A 20,471-nucleotide genomic window follows, 5' to 3' on the forward strand; every position below is an offset into this window, starting at 1 on the left:
GTTTGAAGTTGGTGAGGGAGATAAAAGTCTCCAACTTCAGCGATTTTTGCAATTCGTTCCAGTCACAGGCAGCAGAGAACTGGAACGAAAGGCGGCCAAATGAGGTGTTGGCTTTAGGGATGATCAGTGAGATACACCTGCTGGAGCGCGTGCTACGGGTGGGTGTTGCCATCGTGACCAGTGAACTGAGATAAGGCGGAGCTTTACCTAGCATGGACTTGTAGATGATCTGGAGCCAGTGGGTCTGGCGACGAATATGTAGCGAGGGCCAGCCGACTGAGCATACAGGTTGCAGTGGTGGGTGGTATAAGGTGCTTTAGTAACAAAACGGATGGCACTGTGATAAACTGCATCCAGTTTGCTGAGTAGAGTATTGGAAGCTATTTTGTAGATGACATCGCCGAAGTTGAGGATCGGTAGGATAGTCAGTTTTACTAGGGTAAGTTTGGCGGCGTGAGTGAAGGAGGCTTTGTTGCGGAATAGAAATGGCTATGTCAGTGGAGGCTGCTGAGAGGATGACTGGTCATAACAGGAATGGAGTGAATGGAAACCATGTGTTTGATGTTGATCTCTTTCCACCTATTATTTTCCACTCATTACCATATGCCTGTCCTCCCCAATTAAGGTGTCACCAACCTCCTGTCGCCTATGTATAATACACTGGTAGCATAGTGTACCCTACTCTACCCTATTACGCACTTCTGGATGTAGCTAAAATTTTACACGTTCTTCATCCAGTAATTTTCCATGTTTTACAACAATAACACTTATTGTGGAGTAGTTTGTCATAATGGACAAATATATTTTACACAGGCACTAAGCAGGCAGCCCTAGTCTGTCTGTCACCTCTCCAATAAGTTGTTCAGAGAACTCGGCACTTTGAGGGACTGAACGCATTCTAAATGGAGCAGAGATATTGGAGATAACAAAAAAAACTTAAGTAGCTAACCAACCAATACAATTTTAAGGTAGGAGTTATGTTTATAATTGTTCATAGCACTCAGAGTGTCGTGGCCTTAAAGATAACGAGGAGTTTGATACGCAAGTTAGCTGGTGTAACGTTAGCTACTTATGTGCTAGCAAGCGAGCTAGCTAACGTTAATCCCTCAGGTTTAGGTTAGCAGCTAGTCGGCTAGTAACTTGGTAGCTAGCAATTAGATACAAAAACACCCGAGTAAAGCATTTGTCATAATGGTTAATTTAGCTACTATGATAAGACCGGTGTTTCTTATCGTTTAAGGAAGATATGTAGTTAACGTTAGATGGCTAAATCTGACCAGGAATGAGAAGGAGCTAGCTACTAAACTATAGCTAAATTATAGCTAACTTAACTAGAATAAATAGTTTACTAATGGTAGCTACCTAGCAAATAACGTTACGCTCTGAGCTAGTCAGCAAGCTCGACAACTAGCTGGCTAGTGAACTGTTAACTAACTACTGATAGTTAGTTAGATAGCTAGTGTTTGATTTTCTACCTAACGTTACTCGTCTGAAGCGAGTTAGCCATCTCTATCTAACTTTAGCGTTCTAGTAAATGTTTTGCCAACGTTAGTTGCGAGCAAAGTTAATTGCAACTGCAGCATATTTACAACGTTAACCACACGTGTCAAATGTTTGTATACCTATCTCCATGACACACCCCTTGCCTAGACGGTGTTGGCTGGCTAGACACCTGTCTGATTCTGTTTGGACGACTGGGATAACGGTGCTAGCTATGCGTAATTCCCTGCCTTGTCCCTGCTTCTTGAAACGGCTAATTCAACAACAACTTGGCGCAGCCAGCTAGCGAAGGGTTAATTCATATTCCATCTGCTGAACACTGTATACAAACCTGACACTTATGTTCTACACCCACCAGCCCTTTCTGAGTTTAAACTTTTCAGCATATTGATCAAAGAAAAAGACTGATGGATACCAGCCAATGAGGAAGTACTTTGCTCCACCACCCACACAAGTCCTATACAGCAGGACCAGTGTTCTACTGCACCCATTCTCAAAGATCGAGGCCCTTAGCCCACATTGTTGATTCAACAATGTGAAAAATGTATTGGTTTCATCTTCGTAGTCGTGAAGTTTCTGGTAGATCCCTTGATCACTGTGTTCTACGATGGATGGCTTGTGATGTGGTGCTATTAACCATGTTGAAGATTGTTATCCATCAGGTGTCAGAGGTTTCAGAGAGACAACCCTCCCTCTCCCTGCTTTGGGCCTGTAGTGCATGGCACTAGGTAGTGCTGCTGTGGTGCTAATCTGCTCAGTAGAATTAGCAGCTGTGTATGGCCATGTGCATTACATAGCAGGGCCTGCCGGAACACCGTGACCTCAGTCAGACGAACACGTTCATAGACGGACAGACGGATGGACAGTGACTCATAGAAAAGGTCATTGGCCTGCATTTACAGACAGTATGTTAGTTGACTGATGGGAAGACGGACACAGATTGTCAGATCCATTTTACACACAGAGCACTTTGTTCCACTTAGCCCAAACCTGATTCATGTTCAATGTAAATGCTATATGAAGAATCAAAGGAGCTATGGGCTGTGTTTTGCAGACTTGCGGCCTGTCTAGGGCTGTTGAGGTGACCATATTACTGCCACTCTGACAGTCATGATTCATGACCGCAGTAGAATTCCATGTGACCGCTTAGTCACGGTAATCTCCGTTTATGCACTCTGGACATGCTTTGATAGTACCCAACTCGCTAACGACCATCAGGTCGCTAACGGTCTGGTATTCAGGGCTCTATTGTCCCTCCAACCACTCTAATATTGATGAAAATGCAGTCAAAAATCACATCAAAAACTTCTCAAAACAGTATAGTGTTTCTAAAACTCATCTCAATGGTGATTGATTAATTTGAAGAAAGAAGTTCAACAACTGGTTGAAACTGAGTGTAAAACATGATCGTTGTGGATGTTTCAAAGACTAACACAACAAAATGGACAGTGCTTTCTAAGGTGATGATTCATTCAAAACACCCATTCACATATTGCAGCTTATACATACCTATATGCTTCTATTATATAAGCCCAAAACAAATGGAATTAAAATAATGATTGTGCCTTTATACAATACATAACCTACCGCATATTACGCATGGCAGGAAAACGTAAAACAAACTGATTTAAGATGTCTTTGGTACATAATTGGTCTAGCCTATACTCCAAAATTAAATTAATTATAGTGTGGGCTTCATTATTATTATTATGCATACTGGATGGACTGGTTACCTTATGCTACACTCCAACATTTCTATCCATGAGTCTGGGAGAGAACCTATAGGCCTAGGCCATGCTGTTGGTCCCTTGATTGTGCAGGGCAGCTTACAGAGTTAACCAACAATTATTGTGAATTTGTATTTGATTTTGAATAGCCTAGTAATAGGGCATGTTTTATATTTTAATAATGAATAGGTTGACACATTACCTTTAGCTACAGAATATCTCACCATGGTCTGTTTCCATCCTCTCCTCTCTCTCCTTTATTCCTTTCTCCAGCCCGCAGGGAGAGGGTCTGTCTGGCAACAGTTAAATTAAATATGTTTAGTTGTAAACACTTTACTATCAATGTTCATGAACAGATTTCACTTGGTTTCCCAAATGTAAGCACTGGGTAGCTGCAGGAACGGGGTTAGAGAGGCCATGGCATTCAGAGTTTGGGCAGAATATCACCTGTAGCACAGCTGGAGGCTGCATGCTCCTCAAACAGTAGTTGATGTGTGGAGTGAAATAACCGGAGTAGCCTACCTGGCATGATTGAAGCATTTAATGGCAGGTAAGCGGCCTCCAAGTTGCTGTTGACTTTCTCAAGTCATCCATAGCCGATAGTCACACCATGCAGCCCATATGATTTGATTTCTAAGACATTCTAAGGTTTGTATCATTCACAGCTAAAGTTGCCAAGTAACTCTAAATCTAGTGTATAAGACCTGTTTTTCAAATGTTCACTTTTATGCTCGACACAGCCACTTCATATGCACACTCACTCCGGAATGGGGAAAAATATCATTTCTATTTTATTCAGCTCAAGTTCAATTATATTCTTCATACTATAAAATCATATCAAATAATGTCACGGGACATATAAGAATATATTTTCTGCTAAATTAACAAGCCTACAGCCAATGGCATGGCGCATAGCCAGAAAACATGTTCTTCTGAAATACATTTTATTCATATCATATTTCTTAAGACCTGTATAAAATACATAATTGATTCATTGTGATTGTGTATATTAAATAGATTTATTTAACTTTCTATTTAAAAAAAAATGTAGATGTTTCAAAGGCTTTTATGCAGCTTGTATGCGTGGAGGCCTGGATATGCTAAACTTGTTTGTTAATTAACAGTCAATTACCGTGAGACTGGCAGACTTTTGCATGACAATAACCTGCTGACAAAATGTCATGACCTCCACAAACCTAGGTCTGTCACACGTTGAGGGCCAAAACAATGATGAAACCTCTTTCTGTTTCCTATTCTCTCACACTACCACCCCCACCCTTTCTCCCCCTCGTCATCATCCTCTCCTCCCTGTCTGTGTCTGTCTCTGTCTCTGTCTCTCTCCAGTTGGAGTGCGGTGAGCGGCCGTGATGGGTGACACGGAGCTGGGTCTGTCTGCTGTACAGCCAGAGGAACTAGAACCGCAGAGCCCCTCCACAGCCTCCTCCTCTCCCTCCCTTTCTCTGCCCTCCTCCCCTTCCTCTGGATCCTACCACCATCAGCAGACCACCAGTCCCAGCCCCACTCACAGTGATGGTCCAGCTGCCTCCAGCCCACCCCTGGATGTCATCTCAGAGGGCGTGGGCGAGCTGACCCTGGTCATCGATCCCGAGGTGGCCAAGATGGCCTGCCAGGAGGTGCTGCAGAAGGTGAAGTTCCTCAAAGGCGAAAGTGAGGGGTCAGGTCCTGGGTCTGATGGTGGCAATAGCACAGACCAAACACTGGTCAACGGGACTGTACATAGAGAGCCTATCAAGCCCCCAAAAATCCCCGGGGAGGAGGACTCTGAGGCACTGCCTCCAGGCTCGGTGAAAAGCGCGCGGCGGCGCCAGCGCCACAACCCCTCCAAGCAGTCGTGGCTGCTGCGGTTGTTTGAGTCCAAACTCTTCGACGTGTCAATGGCCATCTCCTATCTACACAACTCCAAGGAGCCGGGTGTGCAGGCCTACATCGGCAATCGTCTGTTCAGCTTCCGCCACGAGGAGGTGGACTTCTACCTGCCGCAGCTGCTCAACATGTACATCCACATGGACGAGGACGTGGGAGACGCCATCAAGCCCTACGTGGTGCGTATGTTACCTCCCTGAACTACCTCCGTGGCTAGCTACTCATCAGAGTTAGAAATGTATCCTCTCTATAGCTCCTTTCACATCAAATATTTTTTCCACCACAGGTGCACCGCTGCCGTCAGAGTATCTCCTTCTCGCTGCAGTGTGCCTGGCTGCTGGGCGCCTACTCCTCCGACATGCACATCTCCACACAGCGACACTCGCGCGGCACCAAGCTACGCAAACTCATCTTCTCCGACGAACTCAAACCAGCTGCGGTCCGTGCCCGCCAGCCACTGACGTTGGCCCCTTTCTGCCCACTTCCGACCGCTGCACCATCCCTGCACGGGCACGGCTTGGGCGGAGAGCACGGTCTGTCGCCTACTAAGCGCACGCATCAGCGCTCCAAGTCGGACGCCACCGTCAGCATCAGCCTGAGCAGCAACCTGAAGAGGACAGCGAGCAACCCCAAGGTGGAGAGCAACCAGGACGAGGTGTGCACTGGGAGTATATACACATTTTTGTTTTCCACTAAGTCACTTTGTTTCTCTGTATCTTGGCAGGTATCTCACAAAGTGGGATAGCTAACCTTGGAAGCAACTGCTTGGTGTCCAATGGGGGCATTATACAAGAACAGAAAGAGGTCCAGCACTCTTAATCTGTAGCTGTTATCACCAGTTGTCTGAAAAATAGGCCCGGAGATAACATGCTATTGGGGTTTGAGGTCAGTGGAATGCACATATTCCAGACAGAGCAGGGAATAATACTTCCTCTTCTGTCTCTGTATAGAAGGTGTCATGGTTATGTAACTCCCACGTGGTCCCATGTAGCTCAGTTGGTAGAGCATGGCCAGGGTTATGGGTTCTGTTCCCACGTGGTCCCATGTAGCTCAGTTGGTAGAGCATGGCTAGGGTTATGGGTTCCTTTCCCACTTGGGACCATGTAGCTCATTTGATAGAGCATGGCCAGGGTTATGGGTTCCGTTCCCACTTGGTCCCATGTAGCTCAGTTGGTAGAGCATGGCCAGGGTTATGGGTTCCGTTCCCATGTGGTCCCATGTAGCTCAGTTGGTAGAGCATGAACAGGGTTATGTGTTCTGTTCCCACGTGGTCCCATGTAGCTCAGTTGGTAGAGCATGGCCAGGGTTATGGGTTCTGTTCCCACTTGGTCCCATGTAGCTCAGTTGGTAGAGCATGGCCAGGGTTATGGGTTCCATTCGCACTTCGGACCAGTACGAATAAAGTATAAATATGTGTGCACTCACTGCTGTAAGTTGCTCTGGATAAGAGCGTCTGCTAAATGACTCAAATATAAAAATGTTGAAGAGAGGATCTTTGGCCAATTAAGCTCTGTATGTGTGTGTCCGTGCATGTGTATATGTGACTACCACACCAAACTTAATCAGCAGTTCAGTTTCAAGCTCAGTGACTTCCCTCTGGTCACTTCCTCCTTTCTCTCTTAGCTCCCTCTTCGGTTTACGGTGGCATCATGACACCCTGACAATGTTATACAAACATGGAGACAGTGTTACTGTAGGGTCACAGTGCTTCTAGAAACACCATGCCCAGAGGTCTCTATTGAGGTCTGGTGATATCTTGGAGAAACTAGTTCGCTATGACGACTGACCATGTGGTGACATCATCAGTACTCGGCTATTAACCTGGTAGCTATTGGATACAAAAACACCAGAGTAAAGAATTTGTCATAATGGTTCATTTAGCTACGCTGATAAGACCGGTAGTTCTTGTCGTCATCGTTGAAGGATATATAAATAAATAAAAAATATATTTTCATTGAAAACTCATAGAAAAGATGACAAACATTTTGGTTACTTGTCTGTTAAGACAAAATAAGTCATACATAGAATAAAAAACATACATCTGACCAGTGGTGGAAAAAGTACCCAATTGAGTAAAAGTAAAGATACCTTAATAGAAAATGACTCAAGTAAAAGTCACCCAGTAAAATGCTACTTGAGTAAGTCTAAAAATATTTAGCTAATGTTTACATGCACACAATAGTACAATTATTGTAAATAATGAGATTATTATTATATTAGTTCAATTTAAACATTTACATGCTTCGCAAGAAGAAGGATTCCCCTAATAATCCAGTTTACATGGACACATCTGAAATCAGGCTACCTGATGGGACTTTGATAATCACAAGTCAAAATAAACGTTTGTGAATTATATTTGAGTGAGTTTGGATATAAAAGTTTGAATGTGAACTATTTCTAAGATGCACACTTTCAGTTTTTCTAAAGGAGGAAGCTTGCGCTGCTCGTGCTCAGTAACACTGCTACAACTCTGATTTAAGGTCTTTGCATGTCCTAGTCATTTGAAAGATTGCTCAGAAAACCAGCTGTTTTAATTGGTGTATGTTTACCTTGAATTTGACCGTGTGTCGATTTGAGATATGCAGAGTAATGTGTTCACATGACTCCTGCCGTGCTTGGCCTACTGCCATAATCAGTTTACTATCTAATTGTTAGTGTGCATGTAAAGGTACTCAGTCATCACCACTACAGGGTGCTCAGGGACTGTCCCTGAAACGGCAGAGCTGTCATTATGTAAAAGGACGTGCCCTCCTGATATGGGAGATAATCTAGGATGAGGCAGTCTTCTCATGCATGGAAGGGTCTGTTATCAAACATGTGAACACTTTTAGTTGTATAGGTAGTTGTTGGATACACAATGTAACATTGGGGTGCAAATCTCTTCATGAGTCACTGATGCACCAGTTCAGTTCCTTTAGTCATCGATGAGTCATTGACACAACTTCCTTATCATTGTTATAGAGGTACCCAAAACACAACCTCCCCACTCTCTTATTGAGACTCCACTATAGAGACCTACTGCCCCATTATGGTGCCAGGTCAGAATCAATTCCAGGCCAATTCAGGAAGGGAATTTAAATATACTGTTATGTGATGGGCCAACTTCATGTCATCGTGCAGCAGAAAATGCTGTCTCGGTCTCACGTGACCTTCTGCAAAGGCTGGTAAAACACATGGTGTGAACAAAGACTGCTGTTGCACCATCACTGTTACACTGGGAGGAGAGTTCAAAGAATCTAGTGATTGTGTGGAACCTTAAGAAAATATTCACACCCTTTGACTTTTTCCACATTTTGTTGTGTTACAAGAATTTGCCCCAAACCTAATGCTTTGTATTCAGGACAAGTTAATTTATTTGCAGCATGTTTTGTAGTTTTACTTTAGTGCCTTACTGCAAACAGGTTGCATGTTTTGTAGTTTTACTTTAGTGCCTTACTGCAAACAGGTTGCATGTTTTGTAGTTTTACTTTAGTGCCTTACTGCAAACAGGTTGCATGTTTTGTAGTTTTACTTTAGTGCCTTACTGCAAACAGGTTGCATGTTTTGTAGTTTTACTTTAGTGCCTTACTGCAAACAGGTTGCATGTTTTGTAGTTTTACTTTAGTGCCTTACTGCAAACAGGTTGCATGTTTTGTAGTTTTACTTTAGTGCCTTACTGCAAACAGGTTGCATGTTTTGGAATATTTTTTAAATTCTGTACAGGCTTCTTTTCAGTCTGTTATTTAGGTTAGTATTGTGGAGTAACTATGTTTTCTCTCCTATCACAGCCATTAAACTCTAAGTGTTTTAAAATCACCATTGGCCTCATGGGGAAATCCCTGAGCCATTTCCTTCCTTTCCGGCAGCTAAGTTAGGAAGGACGCCTGTATCTTTGTAGTGACTGGGTGTATTGATACACCATCCAAAGTGTAATTAGTAACTTCACCATGCTCAAAGGAATATTCAATGTCTGCTTTTCAATTTTATTGTACCTTTCTACCAATGGGTGCCTTTGCGAGGCATTGAAAAACCTCCCTGGTCTTTGTTGTTGAATCTGTGTTTGAAATGCGCTGCTCGACTGAGTGACCTTATAGATAATTGTATGTGTGGGGTACAGAGATGAGGTAGTCATTCAGAAATCATGTTGAACACTATTATTACACACAGAGCAACGTATTATGTGACTTGTTCAGCACATTTGTACTCCTGAATTGATTTAGGCTTGCCATAACAAAGGGATTGAATAGTCAACCGATTGACTCAAGTCATTTCAGCTCTTAATTTCTCATTCATTTGTACACATTTCTAAAAACACAATTCCACTTTGACATTATGAGGTATTGTATGTAGGCTAGTGACCCTAAATAATAAAACATTCAGGCTGTAATACAACAAAATGCTGTCAAAAGTCAAGGGGGTGAATAGTTTCTAAAGGCCTGGATCTAGTTTGGACTCTTCCCACCATCATTCCTCCTCCCCCTGATTAATGTGTAGTGAGACACTGTCTGTGAGTAACCATTCATAAACACTGGATGTCACTAGACTTTCATAAAGGAAGCTTTTCTCTGCTCATCTCTCTCAATGTTTTCCTTGTCCTTGCTTCCCCATGCTCTATAGACATAGCTCTCATGTCTCTCTTTCCTCTATTCTATTCCCCATGCTCTGTGACCTTTAGTATCATGTGAGAGTGTTAGTAGTAGTTCACCCAGATAACCGGGATCATTGTAGAGCTGCAGATTTGTTGTCACTCCTCACAACAAGACCCTGGAATAAACAGGCACACAATGCAGCCTCTTCCCATTCACTGGGGGCATACAGTCTGATACTACCTAATTATGATTCTTGTTGTTGGTAGAAAACATTTTAAAATAAGATTTTTTACTTTCTTTCCCTCCACCCCCCTTTCCTTTCCTTACTTTGTACTTTAACCTCTCACCTTTCCCAGGATCTGAGCTCCAGCTCTGAAAGTCTTAATTGTTAGACTAAGACTGGTACAGTAAGTTAACGGCCTCCATCACCACAGACTTCTGTGGTGCATTCTGGGATGATGGCTGCCTGTCTCCATTGGCAGCCGGGTTGTAGACTACTCTGTATGCGAAGTGAGGAGTTGTAAGCATGTATCTCAATATGTAACTTTGGGCTCCAGAGATAAATAGCCTTCAGGGGTCACTTCTTTGTTTTTTTGGGGTCATGATTTTCGGGGTCATATTTCAGTTGTGTATCTATGGTTGTTACGGGTGCAGATTGTGATACATGCTTATAAACCTCTACTCTATTGCTTTAATTTTCTATTTTTCCAAAATATGTTTGTATATGTTTTGGGGCTTTGTGTAAACTTGGACTTCTTTAAACCACTGCTGCAATAATTTAGCCTCAAATGACTGATTTGCTAATGGTTTCAAGTTCTGGTCTTTTTCATGTTTCAACTAGTCTTATCTTCTGACATTTGTGTCAAGTTGGTTGCTGAAGGGTTTCGGGTTTTTAAAAGGCTATTTTGAGACTACAGGCGATTATACACATTTGCTCACTTGAATCAGCCGCAATAATGGGCCTAGACATCTGAATCATTTCAAACTAACTTGACACAAATGGACCAGCGGCTCATGGCTGTACATCTAAGTTGCTGTTGTAATTTGACAAGGGAGTGGTGCTCCCTGTTCTCTGGGGGTCAACACGAGAAGGTGTGTTGTTGTAGAGAGTATTTGGTTCCAACACAGCACTGAACTATTCTTACAAATCACTATTACTCCAAAGGTCATTATGTTCATACATCTGATTTACTCTTGCCATGTTTCCTCCTCCTCTGTAGCCGGCGCGTCTGGCACCGCAGAGAGAGTTCATCAAGTCCCTGATGGGCATTGGGAAGCGGCTGGCCACGCTGCCCACTAAGGAGCAGAAGACGTCCCGGCTCATCTCGGAGCTTTCGCTGCTCAACCACAAGCTGCCCGCCCGCGTCTGGCTGCCCACCGCCGCCTTCGACCACCACGTGGTGCGCGTCCCTCACACACAGGCTGTGGTGCTCAACTCCAAAGACAAGGTGGGGGGGGGATCACACACACACACACAGTGTAGAATGAGACGACGCACCAACACAAACATGTAAACAATCACCTCTACCTGGTCAGGCGCCGTACCTCATCTATGTGGAGGTTCTGGAGTGTGAGGACTTTGAGACGTCCAACGTTCCGGTGCGGATCTCCGAGACCAGGATCCGCAGCACGCGCTCAGTGGAGAACCTTCCGGACTGCGGCATCACGGCAGATCAGCGAGCCGGGGGCTTTTCAACGGTTCACAACTACGATGAGGATAACGAAGCCTGGTCTGTGGACGACATCGGGGATCTGCAGGTGGAGGTAGGGGTCAGGAGCCCACCTACCCTTATCAGGTAGCGAAGGAGTGTGGGCTGTGGACTCACCCTCTCCCCCGTTCTTTCCCCTCCTCTGTTATCCCAGCTCCCAGAGTTCCACACCAACAGCTGTGACAACATCTCCCAGTTCTCAGTGGACAGCATCACCAGTCTGGACAGCAAGGAGCCCATCTTCATCGCTGCTGGAGACATCAGGTACAGAGGAATAGCTGGGAGAGAGCTAGCTTGGGTGGTATAATGTAGCCTTTCAAACTGTGATGTATATGATGCTTCTTCAGTAGTGACGGTGAATGTGTGTGTTTCCCCCCCCCACTACACAGGCGGCGTCTCTCAGAGCAGCTAGCTCACACACCCACCACATTCAAACGGGACCCAGAGGACCCTTCAGCAGTGGCCCTCAAGGAGCCGTGGCAGGAGAAGGTTCAGTGCGTACTCAATCCCCACAGTGGACCGTGGAGGTGTTGCATGCCTTGATGGTAACCTCAAGGCTCGAGGAAAGGTTTGAGCTTTGCTAATTGTATGTGCCTGTACTTGTTGTGTTGTTCTGAACAGGCGGATAAGGGAGGGCTCCCCATATGGACACATCCCTACCTGGAGGTTGTTGTCAGTCATCGTCAAGTGTGGCGACGACCTTCGGCAAGAGCTCCTGGCCTCTCAAGTGCTGCAGCAGCTCCAGGTCATTCTGAATGGAGACTATCTAGCTCCACATACACAGCAAGGATGAAACTCTCTTTCCACACCCAGCATTTACACGACAGTATAATCTCCTGTATATACTTTATCTGGACTAATTATGTACCGCTCACTTCCCTCTCCCAGATCATCTGGGAACAGGAACGTGTGCCTATCTGGATCAAACCCTACAAGATCCTGGTGATCTCCTCTGACAGCGGCATGATTGAACCCATAGTCAACGCAGTGTCCATCCACCAGGTGAGTGGGCTCAGAAAGGCTCCAACAAAATCACACGCAAAAACAAACATTACTATTAGTAGTATTTAACATTACTACCTTTGCCCCTCAGCCAGCTAGATCAATACCTTTTCTCCCAGATATTAGGCTTTTAGCGGCACATGGCAGGTAGTCTACTGGCTAGGACGTTAGAGCGTTGGGCCAGTAACCGAAAGGTCACTAGTTTGAATCCCCAAGCCGAAAATTCTCTTGACGTGCCCATAAGCAAGGCACTAAACCCTAATTGCTCCTGGGTCACCGTTGATAATGCCCTGACCGTGACCCCACTATCCGAGAGTGTCTCAGGGGGAGTTGGGATATGTATAAATAAAAAATGACATTTTTAATTCCCACATGTATATAATAAACATTTGTACATGTGTGAAATAGGGCAAATATATGCACCCACCAAATGATTATTAAATATGTCCTACAAACTTCAATGAGTTGGTCTGATGGGACCTGCCCCGGGCTGTGTCATGACTGGACCACCTATTAAGATGGGCCTTTTGTTAAGTAGAAAAGGTGTTACACGATCTGAAAGGGAGACTGGAGTGGGACTTTAACATTTAAAGTTCTCTGATATCCCTCCGCCAGGTGAAGAAACAGAGCCAGATGTCTCTGCTGGACTACTTCCTGCAGGAACACGGTACCCACACCACCGAGGCCTTCCTCACGGCCCAGCGCAACTTTGTCCAGAGCTGTGCAGGCTACTGTCTCATCTGCTACCTGCTGCAGGTCAAAGACAGGTCCGACACACCCACTACTTCCTCTCATTCACTCCTATATCCTCTTTCTCATCACTTACATTTTGTTCTCATCACTTACATTTTGTTCTAATCTCTCCCCCCTATCATCTCTCTCTCATCACTTACATTTTGTTCTCATCACTTACATTTTGTTCTCATCTCTCCCCCCTATCATCTCTCTCTCATCACTTACATTTTGTTCTCATCTCTCCCCCCTATCATCTCTCTCTCATCACTTACATTTTGTTCTCATCTCTCCCCCCTATCATCTCTCTCTCATCATTTTTTGTTCTCATCTCTCCCATCTCTCTCTATCATTTTCTTCTCATCACTTACATTTTGTTCTCATCACTTACATTTTGTTCTCATCACTTACATTTTGTTCTCATCACTTACATTTTGTTCTCATCACTTCATTTTGTTCTCATCACTTACATTTTGTTCTCATCACTTACATTTTGTTCTCATCATCTCTCTCTCATCACTTACATTTTGTTCTCATCTCTCTCTCATCACTTACATTTTGTTCTCATCTCTCTCTCATCACTTACATTTTGTTCTCATCTCTCCCCCCTATCATCTCTCTCTCATCACTTACATTCTGTTCACTCTCTTATTTTCCCTCTGTCTTTCTGACCATTTCTGTTCTCTCAACTCACTCCTCCCTGTTATCTCTCTCCTGCCTGTCATTTCTCCAGACACAATGGCAACATCCTGTTGGACGCTGAGGGCCACATCATCCACATAGACTTTGGCTTCATTCTGTCCAGCTCGCCCCGCAACCTGGGCTTCGAGACCTCTGCTTTCAAGCTCACCAACGAGTTTGTAGACGTGAGTTAATTGACAGGAACGCTAATGCAACGTTCTTATTCAGATTTGCACTCTGTTGAACCAGGAGTAAAGCAGAGGTTTGAAACACTTTGCCATCTTCAACAAAGCTAATTGATTAATACAACACTTTCTTGTGACTGTCTCTCTAGGTGATGGAGACATGTTTAATTACTATAAGATGCTCTGTCTCTCTAGGTGATGGCGACATGTTTAATTACTATAAGATGCTCTGTCTCTCTAGGTGATGGAGACATGTTTAATTACTATAAGATGCTCTGTCTCTCTAGGTGATGGAGACATGTTTAATTACTATAAGATGCTCTGTCTCTCTGTAGGTGATGGGAGGTCTGGATGGAGACATGTTTAATTACTATAAGATGCTCTGTCTCTCTGATGGGAGGTCTGATGGAGACATGTTTAATTACTATAAGATGCTCTGTCTCTCTAGGTGATGGAGACATGTTTAATTACTATAAGATGCTCTGTCTCTCTAGGTGATGGCCTATAAGATGCTCTGTCTCTCTAGGTGATGGAGACATGTTTAATTACTATAAGATGCTCTGTCTCTCTACATGTTTAATTACTATAAGATGCTCTGTCTCTCTAGGTGATGGAGACTGTTTAATTACTATTCTGTCTCTGTCTCTCTAGGTGATGGAGACATGTTTAATTACTATAAGATGCTCTGTCTCTCTAGGTGATGGAGATGGGAGGTCTGGATGGACATGTTTAATTACTATAAGATGCTCTGTCTCTCTGTAGGTGATGGGAGATGGAGACATGTTTAATTACTGATGCTCTGTCTCTCTAGGTGATGGAGACATGTTTAATTACTATAAGATGCTCTGTCTCTCTAGGTGATGGAGACATGTTTAATTACTATAAGATGCTCTGTCTCTCTAGGTGATGGAGACATGTTTAATTACTATAAGATGCTCTGTCTCTCTAGGTGATGGAGACATGTTTAATTACTATGCTCTGTCTCTCTAGGTGATGGAGACATGTTTAATTACTAAGATGCTCTGTCTCTCTAGGTGATGGAGACATGTTTAATTACTATAAGATGCTCTGTCTCTCTAGGTGATGGAGACATGTTTAATTACTATAAGATGCTCTGTCTCTCTAGGTGATGGAGACATGTTTAATTACTATAAGATGCTCTGTCTCTCTGTAGGTGATGGAGACATGTTTAATTACTATAAGATGCTCTGTCTCTCTAGGTGATGGAGACATGTTTAATTACTATAAGATGCTCTGTCTCTCTAGGTGATGGAGACATGTTTAATTACTATAAGATGCTCTGTCTCTCTAGGTGATGGAGACATGTTTAATTACTATAAGATGCTCTGTCTCTCTAGGTGATGGAGACATGTTTAATTACTATAAGATGCTCTGTCTCTCTGTAGGTGATGGAGACATGTTTAATTACTATAAGATGCTCTGTCTCTCTGTAGGTGATGGAGACATGTTTAATTACTATAAGATGCTCTGTCTCTCTAGGTGAGGAGACATGAATTACTATAAGATGCTCTGTCTCTCTGTAGAGTTTAATTACTATAAGATGCTCTGTCTCTCTAGGTGATGGAGACGTGTTTAATTACTATAAGATGCTCTGTCTCTCTAGGTGATGGAGACATGTTTAATTACTATAAGATGCTCTGTCTCTCTGTAGGTGATGGGAGACATGTTTAATTACTATAAGATGCTCTGTCTCTCTAGGTGATGGAGACATGTTTAATTACTATAAGATGCTCTGTCTCTCTAGGTGACTGTTTATAATAAGATGCTCTGTCTCTCTAGGTGATGGAGACATGTTTAATTACTATAAGATGCTCTGTCTCTCTCTCTGTAGGTGATGGAGACATGTTTAATTACTATAAGATGCTCTGTCTCTCTAGGTGATGGAGACATGTTTAATTACTATAAGATGCTCTGTCTCTCTAGGTGATGGAGACATGTTTAATTACTATAAGATGCTCTGTCTCTCTGTAGGTGATGGAGACATGTTTAATTACTATAAGATGCTCTGTCTCTCTAGGTGATGGAGACATGTTTAATTACTATAAGATGCTCTGTCTCTCTAGGTGATGGAGACATGTTTAATTACTATAAGATGCTCTGTCTCTCTAGGTGATGGAGACATGTTTAATTACTATAAGATGCTCTGTCTCTCTAGGTGATGGAGACATGTTTAATTACTATAAGATGCTCTGTCTCTCTAGGTGATGGGAGGTCTGACATGTTTAATTACTATAAGATGCTCTGTCTCTCTAGGTGATGGGAGATGGAGACATGTTTAATTACTATAAGATGCTCTGTCTCTCTCTAGGTGAGGGAGGTCTGGATGGAGACATGTTTAATTACTATGATGCTCTGTCTCTCTGTAGGTGATGGGAGGTACATGTTTAATACTATAAGATGCTCTGTCTCTCTAGGTGATGGAGACATGTTTAATTACTATAAGATGCTCTGTCTCTCTAGGTGATGGAGACATGTTTAATTACTATAAGATGCTCTGTCTCTCTAGGTGATGGAGACATGTTTAATTACTATAAGATGCTCTGTCTGTTTAATCTGTTTAATTACTATAAGATGCTCTGTCTCTCTAGGTGATGGAGACATGTTTAATTACTATAAGATGCTCTGTCTCTCTAGGTGATGGAGACATGTTTAATTACTATAAGATGCTCTGTCTGTTTAATTACTATAAGATGCTCTGTCTCTAGGTGATGGAGACATGTTTAATTACTATAAGATGCTCTGTCTCTCTAGGTGATGGAGACATGTTTAATTACTATAAGATGCTCTGTCTCTCTAGGTGAGGTGATGGAGACATGTTTAATTACTATATAAGATGCCTGTCTCTCTGTAGGTGATGGAGAGTTTAATTACTATAAGATGCTCTGTCTCTCTAGGTGATGGAGACATGTTTAATTACTATAAGATGCTCTGTCTCTCTAGGATGGAGACATGTTTAATTACTATAAGATGCTCTGTCTCTCTGTAGGTGATGGAGACATGTTTAATTACTATAAGATGCTCTGTCTCTCTAGGTGATGGGAGTTTAATTACTATAAGATGCTGTCTCTCTAGGTGATGGAGACATGTTTAATTACTATAAGATGCTCTGTCTCTCTAGGTGATGGAGACATGTTTAATTACTATAAGATGCTCTGTCTCTCTAGGTGATGGAGATGGAGACATGTTTAATTACTATAAGATGCTCTGTCTCTCTAGGTGATGGGAGGTCTGGATGGAGACATGTTTAATTACTATAAGATGCATGTTTTTAATTAAGATGCTCTGTCTCTCTAGGTAAGATGCTCTGTCTCTCTAGGTGATGGAGACATGTTTAATTACTATAAGATGCTCTGTCTCTCTAGGTGATGGAGACATGTTTAATTACTATAAGATGCTCTGTCTCTCTAGGTGATGGAGACTGTTTAATTACTATAAGATGCTCTGTCTCTCTAGGTGATGGAGACATGTTTAATTACTATAAGATGCTCTGTCTCTCTTACTATAAGATGCTCTGTCTCTCTAATTACTATAAGATGCTCTGTCTCTCTAGGTGATGGGAGACATGTTTAATTACTATAAGATGCTCTGTCTCTCTAGGTGATGGAGACATGTTTAATTACTATAAGATGCTCTGTCTCTCTAGGTGATGGAGACATGTTTAATTACTATAAGATGCTCTGTCTCTCTGTAGGTGATGGAGGTCTGGATGGAGACATGTTTAATTACTATAAGATGCTCTGTCTCTCTAGGTGATGGAGACATGTTTAATTACTATAAGGTTTAATTACTATAAGATGCTCTGTCTCTCTAGGTGATGGAGACATGTTTAATTACTATAAGATGCTCTGTCTCTCTAGGTGATGGAGACATGTTTAATTACTATAAGATGCTCTGTCTCTCTAGGTGATGGAGACATGTTTAATTACTATAAGATGCTCTGTCTCTCTAGGTGATGGAGACATGTTTAATTACTATAAGATGCTCTGTCTCTCTAGGTGATGGAGACATGTTTAATTACTATAAGATGCTCTGTCTCTCTAGGTGATGGAGACATGTTTAATTACTATAAGATGCTCTGTCTCTCTAGGTGATGGAGACATGTATTACTATAAGATGCTCTGTCTCTCTAGGTGATGGAGACATGTTTAATTACTATAAGATGCTCTGTCTCTCTGTAGGTGATGGAGATGGAGACATGTTTAATTACTATAAGATGCTCTGTCTCTCTAGGTGATGGAGACATGTTTAATTACTATAAGATGCTCTGTCTCTCTGTAGGTGATGGGACATGTTTAATTACTATAAGATGCTCTGGATGGAGACATGTTTAATTACTATAAGATGCTCTGTCTCTCTGTAGGTGATGGGAGGTCTGGATGGAGACATGTTTAATTACTATAAGATGCTCTGTCTCTCTGTAGGTGATGGGAGGTCTGGATGGAGACATGTTTAATTACTATAAGATGCTCATGCTGCAGGGCCTGATAGCAGCACGTAAACACATGGACAAAGTCATCCAGATAGTGGAGATCATGCAGCAAGGTAATCACTCTTCATACTTACCTTGTCCTAACCCACAACTGTGTATCAGTCATGACATGTCTCTGGTCCTAGTAGTCATGTTCGCTTTAGTTAGTCCTGTAAAGTAGCTTGATCTTTAAGGAAAGTGCTTTATGGAGAAGTACACTTGGTCGTTATGAGTAACAAACTGTACTACACTTTACTTCATCAGTGTCCCTCTCTTCTCCCTACCAGGCTCCCAGCTGCCCTGCTTCCACGGCTCCAGCACCATCCGGACCCTGAAGGAGCGTTTCCACATGAGCCTGACGGAGGAACAGCTGCAGGTCCTGGTGGAGCAGATGGTGGACGGATCCATGCGCTCCATCACCACCAAGCTCTATGACGGCTTCCAGTACCTCACCAACGGCATCATGTGAACGTGTGCGTGTGCGTGTGCGTGTGTACAGGACGTGTGTATGGAAAGGATACATGAGTGTGTGTGTGTTTCTAAATGTGCAGTGGACATAAATGGACTGGACTGGAGAGGCCGCACCACGGGCAGAGACCACTCCCCTACAAGTCCCCATACCTCTACAGACAGAATACATTCATAGTTAATAGTTGTGTTTCTAACACCACCTCAACCTTGGACTGATGTCTTTCCTCACAGGATTTAGACAGGAGATTGGAGAGGTTTCAGCTGTGGTTTTCATCTATTCCTGCATCTTTATTCATGTCTCTCTGTTTCTCTGTCTGTTTTACCCCCTTATATCTTTCCATGTGCTTTGTTTTCTCCAATAGGAATGTGTTCTGTTTCTCCCCGTCTCTGCAGTATGTAATGGTACAGTTTCTCTGTGCCTCAGATATACATGACACTCACCGGCCCTTTAAATCAATCTGTCTCACCCCAGTGTGTGATGGTGTTCAGTCTCCATATTGACCATTTCATTCCAAACTCTCTATTACAGTGGTTTTCTCTACACTTTCTCAGTCATGGAATGAACACTTAGTGAAATGTCTAGGCACCAGCTCTGTTTCCATTGTCTTTGGACTGCCATACTCATGACTGTTCTTGGTTGTTGAGGAGTGACATTGTTTGCTAGATGCACATAGTTCCCCCAAAATATGATCCGACAATAGTGGTTTGGAATGAGGGAGCGCCACGCTACCGATGTATCTTCTATCAACCTAATTTATTCTGTAAGCTTTTGTGCATCACTTTGTATGAAGGGACATGACTCGACTGTGAAGACTTGTATTTCTACCTGGTATAATTTTGGAGGAAGAAGAAGAGCCTACTGCTGTCTGTATTGAGCCACAAGAAACTGGTACTTGTGGGGAGGGTCTGAATAGACAAAAGGAGAGCAAAGCAGTTTTACAACAACCAGTGTGACTGAAGTACCTCAGAACTCAGTATTTCACAAAAGCAGCAAAGACTTTGAACATTGAGGTAAATAGTCAATTCATGAATGGTTGACTTAGTGTTACTTCAACATTCCTAAATCTGAATGCTTTTGGATGGAGGTTGATAAAGATGGGGTCTATGAACTGTATGGTTGATTTCCTGTGTTTTAGGGCAGGATAGAGATGATGTATGTCCATCCACCACTCTACATTCATCTCAATAGAATCTGGATTCTCACCCCTGTTCCAGATGTCTGAATGTGTAAGGGCAAACCAATTACAAGCTAGAATCCTAATTAAATGTATTTCTCCCAATAGTTTTTCTACTACCTTTAGTGTTTTTGTCAAACCTTTTTATTTCTTTATGAACTGTTATTTAATGGACCAGCTGTTATGATCACGTGACCTCCCATAACTTGTACATTTTTCTTTGTAATAAATTAAATTTGTCTGTCAGGTTGTTGAAAATGACATTTTTACCTGTCTGGATATTTCAATACGTTACTATCTACTACAACTACTTTACACCATTGTACGTGGGTGATAGGCTTTAAAAAA

The 20,471-nt window shown here is 42.8% G+C and overlaps 1 protein-coding gene across 3 annotated transcripts; it reads left to right on the plus strand.

The window, feature by feature from the left end:
* Positions 1 to 838: 838 nt before the first annotated feature.
* On the plus strand, positions 839 to 20,369 carry pi4kb (phosphatidylinositol 4-kinase, catalytic, beta). Of its 3 annotated transcripts, none has more exons than XM_046314478.1 (13): positions 839 to 968; positions 4,572 to 5,290; positions 5,398 to 5,766; positions 10,900 to 11,127; positions 11,216 to 11,443; positions 11,543 to 11,652; positions 11,778 to 11,882; positions 12,010 to 12,133; positions 12,277 to 12,390; positions 13,006 to 13,157; positions 13,856 to 13,988; positions 18,431 to 18,551; positions 18,765 to 20,369. In XM_046314478.1, the coding sequence occupies exons 2-13, from the start codon at positions 4,595 to 4,597 to the stop codon at positions 18,944 to 18,946; spliced, it is 2,562 nt and encodes an 853-aa protein (XP_046170434.1). In that variant the 5' UTR covers positions 839 to 968; positions 4,572 to 4,594; the 3' UTR covers positions 18,947 to 20,369. The 3 variants fall into 3 exon arrangements, with proteins under 3 accessions (XP_046170434.1, XP_046170435.1, XP_046170437.1); XM_046314479.1 differs by having other exon boundaries at positions 18,488 to 18,551; XM_046314481.1 differs by lacking the exons at positions 839 to 968; positions 4,572 to 5,290; positions 5,398 to 5,766 and adding an exon at positions 10,063 to 10,086.
* The last annotated feature ends 102 nt before the right edge of the window (positions 20,370 to 20,471 follow it).

This window comes from Oncorhynchus gorbuscha, linkage group LG19 (assembly GCF_021184085.1).
Source record: "Oncorhynchus gorbuscha isolate QuinsamMale2020 ecotype Even-year linkage group LG19, OgorEven_v1.0, whole genome shotgun sequence".
In the NCBI taxonomy this organism is placed as follows: domain Eukaryota; kingdom Metazoa; phylum Chordata; class Actinopteri; order Salmoniformes; family Salmonidae; genus Oncorhynchus; species Oncorhynchus gorbuscha.

What these genes read in the sequence shown, in the direction of transcription:
- pi4kb (XM_046314478.1), top strand. Translation starts at nt 4,595, where the DNA reads ATGGGTGACACGGAGCTGGGTCTGTCTGCTGTACAGCCAGAGGAACTA. An exon ending in ACGCCATCAAGCCCTACGTG is followed by an intron (nt 5,291 to 5,397) that starts GTGCGTATGTTA and finishes TTTCCACCACAG; the next exon opens with GTGCACCGCTGCCGTCAGAG. An exon ending in AAGTGCTGCAGCAGCTCCAG is followed by an intron (nt 12,134 to 12,276) that starts GTCATTCTGAAT and finishes TCCCTCTCCCAG; the next exon opens with ATCATCTGGGAACAGGAACG.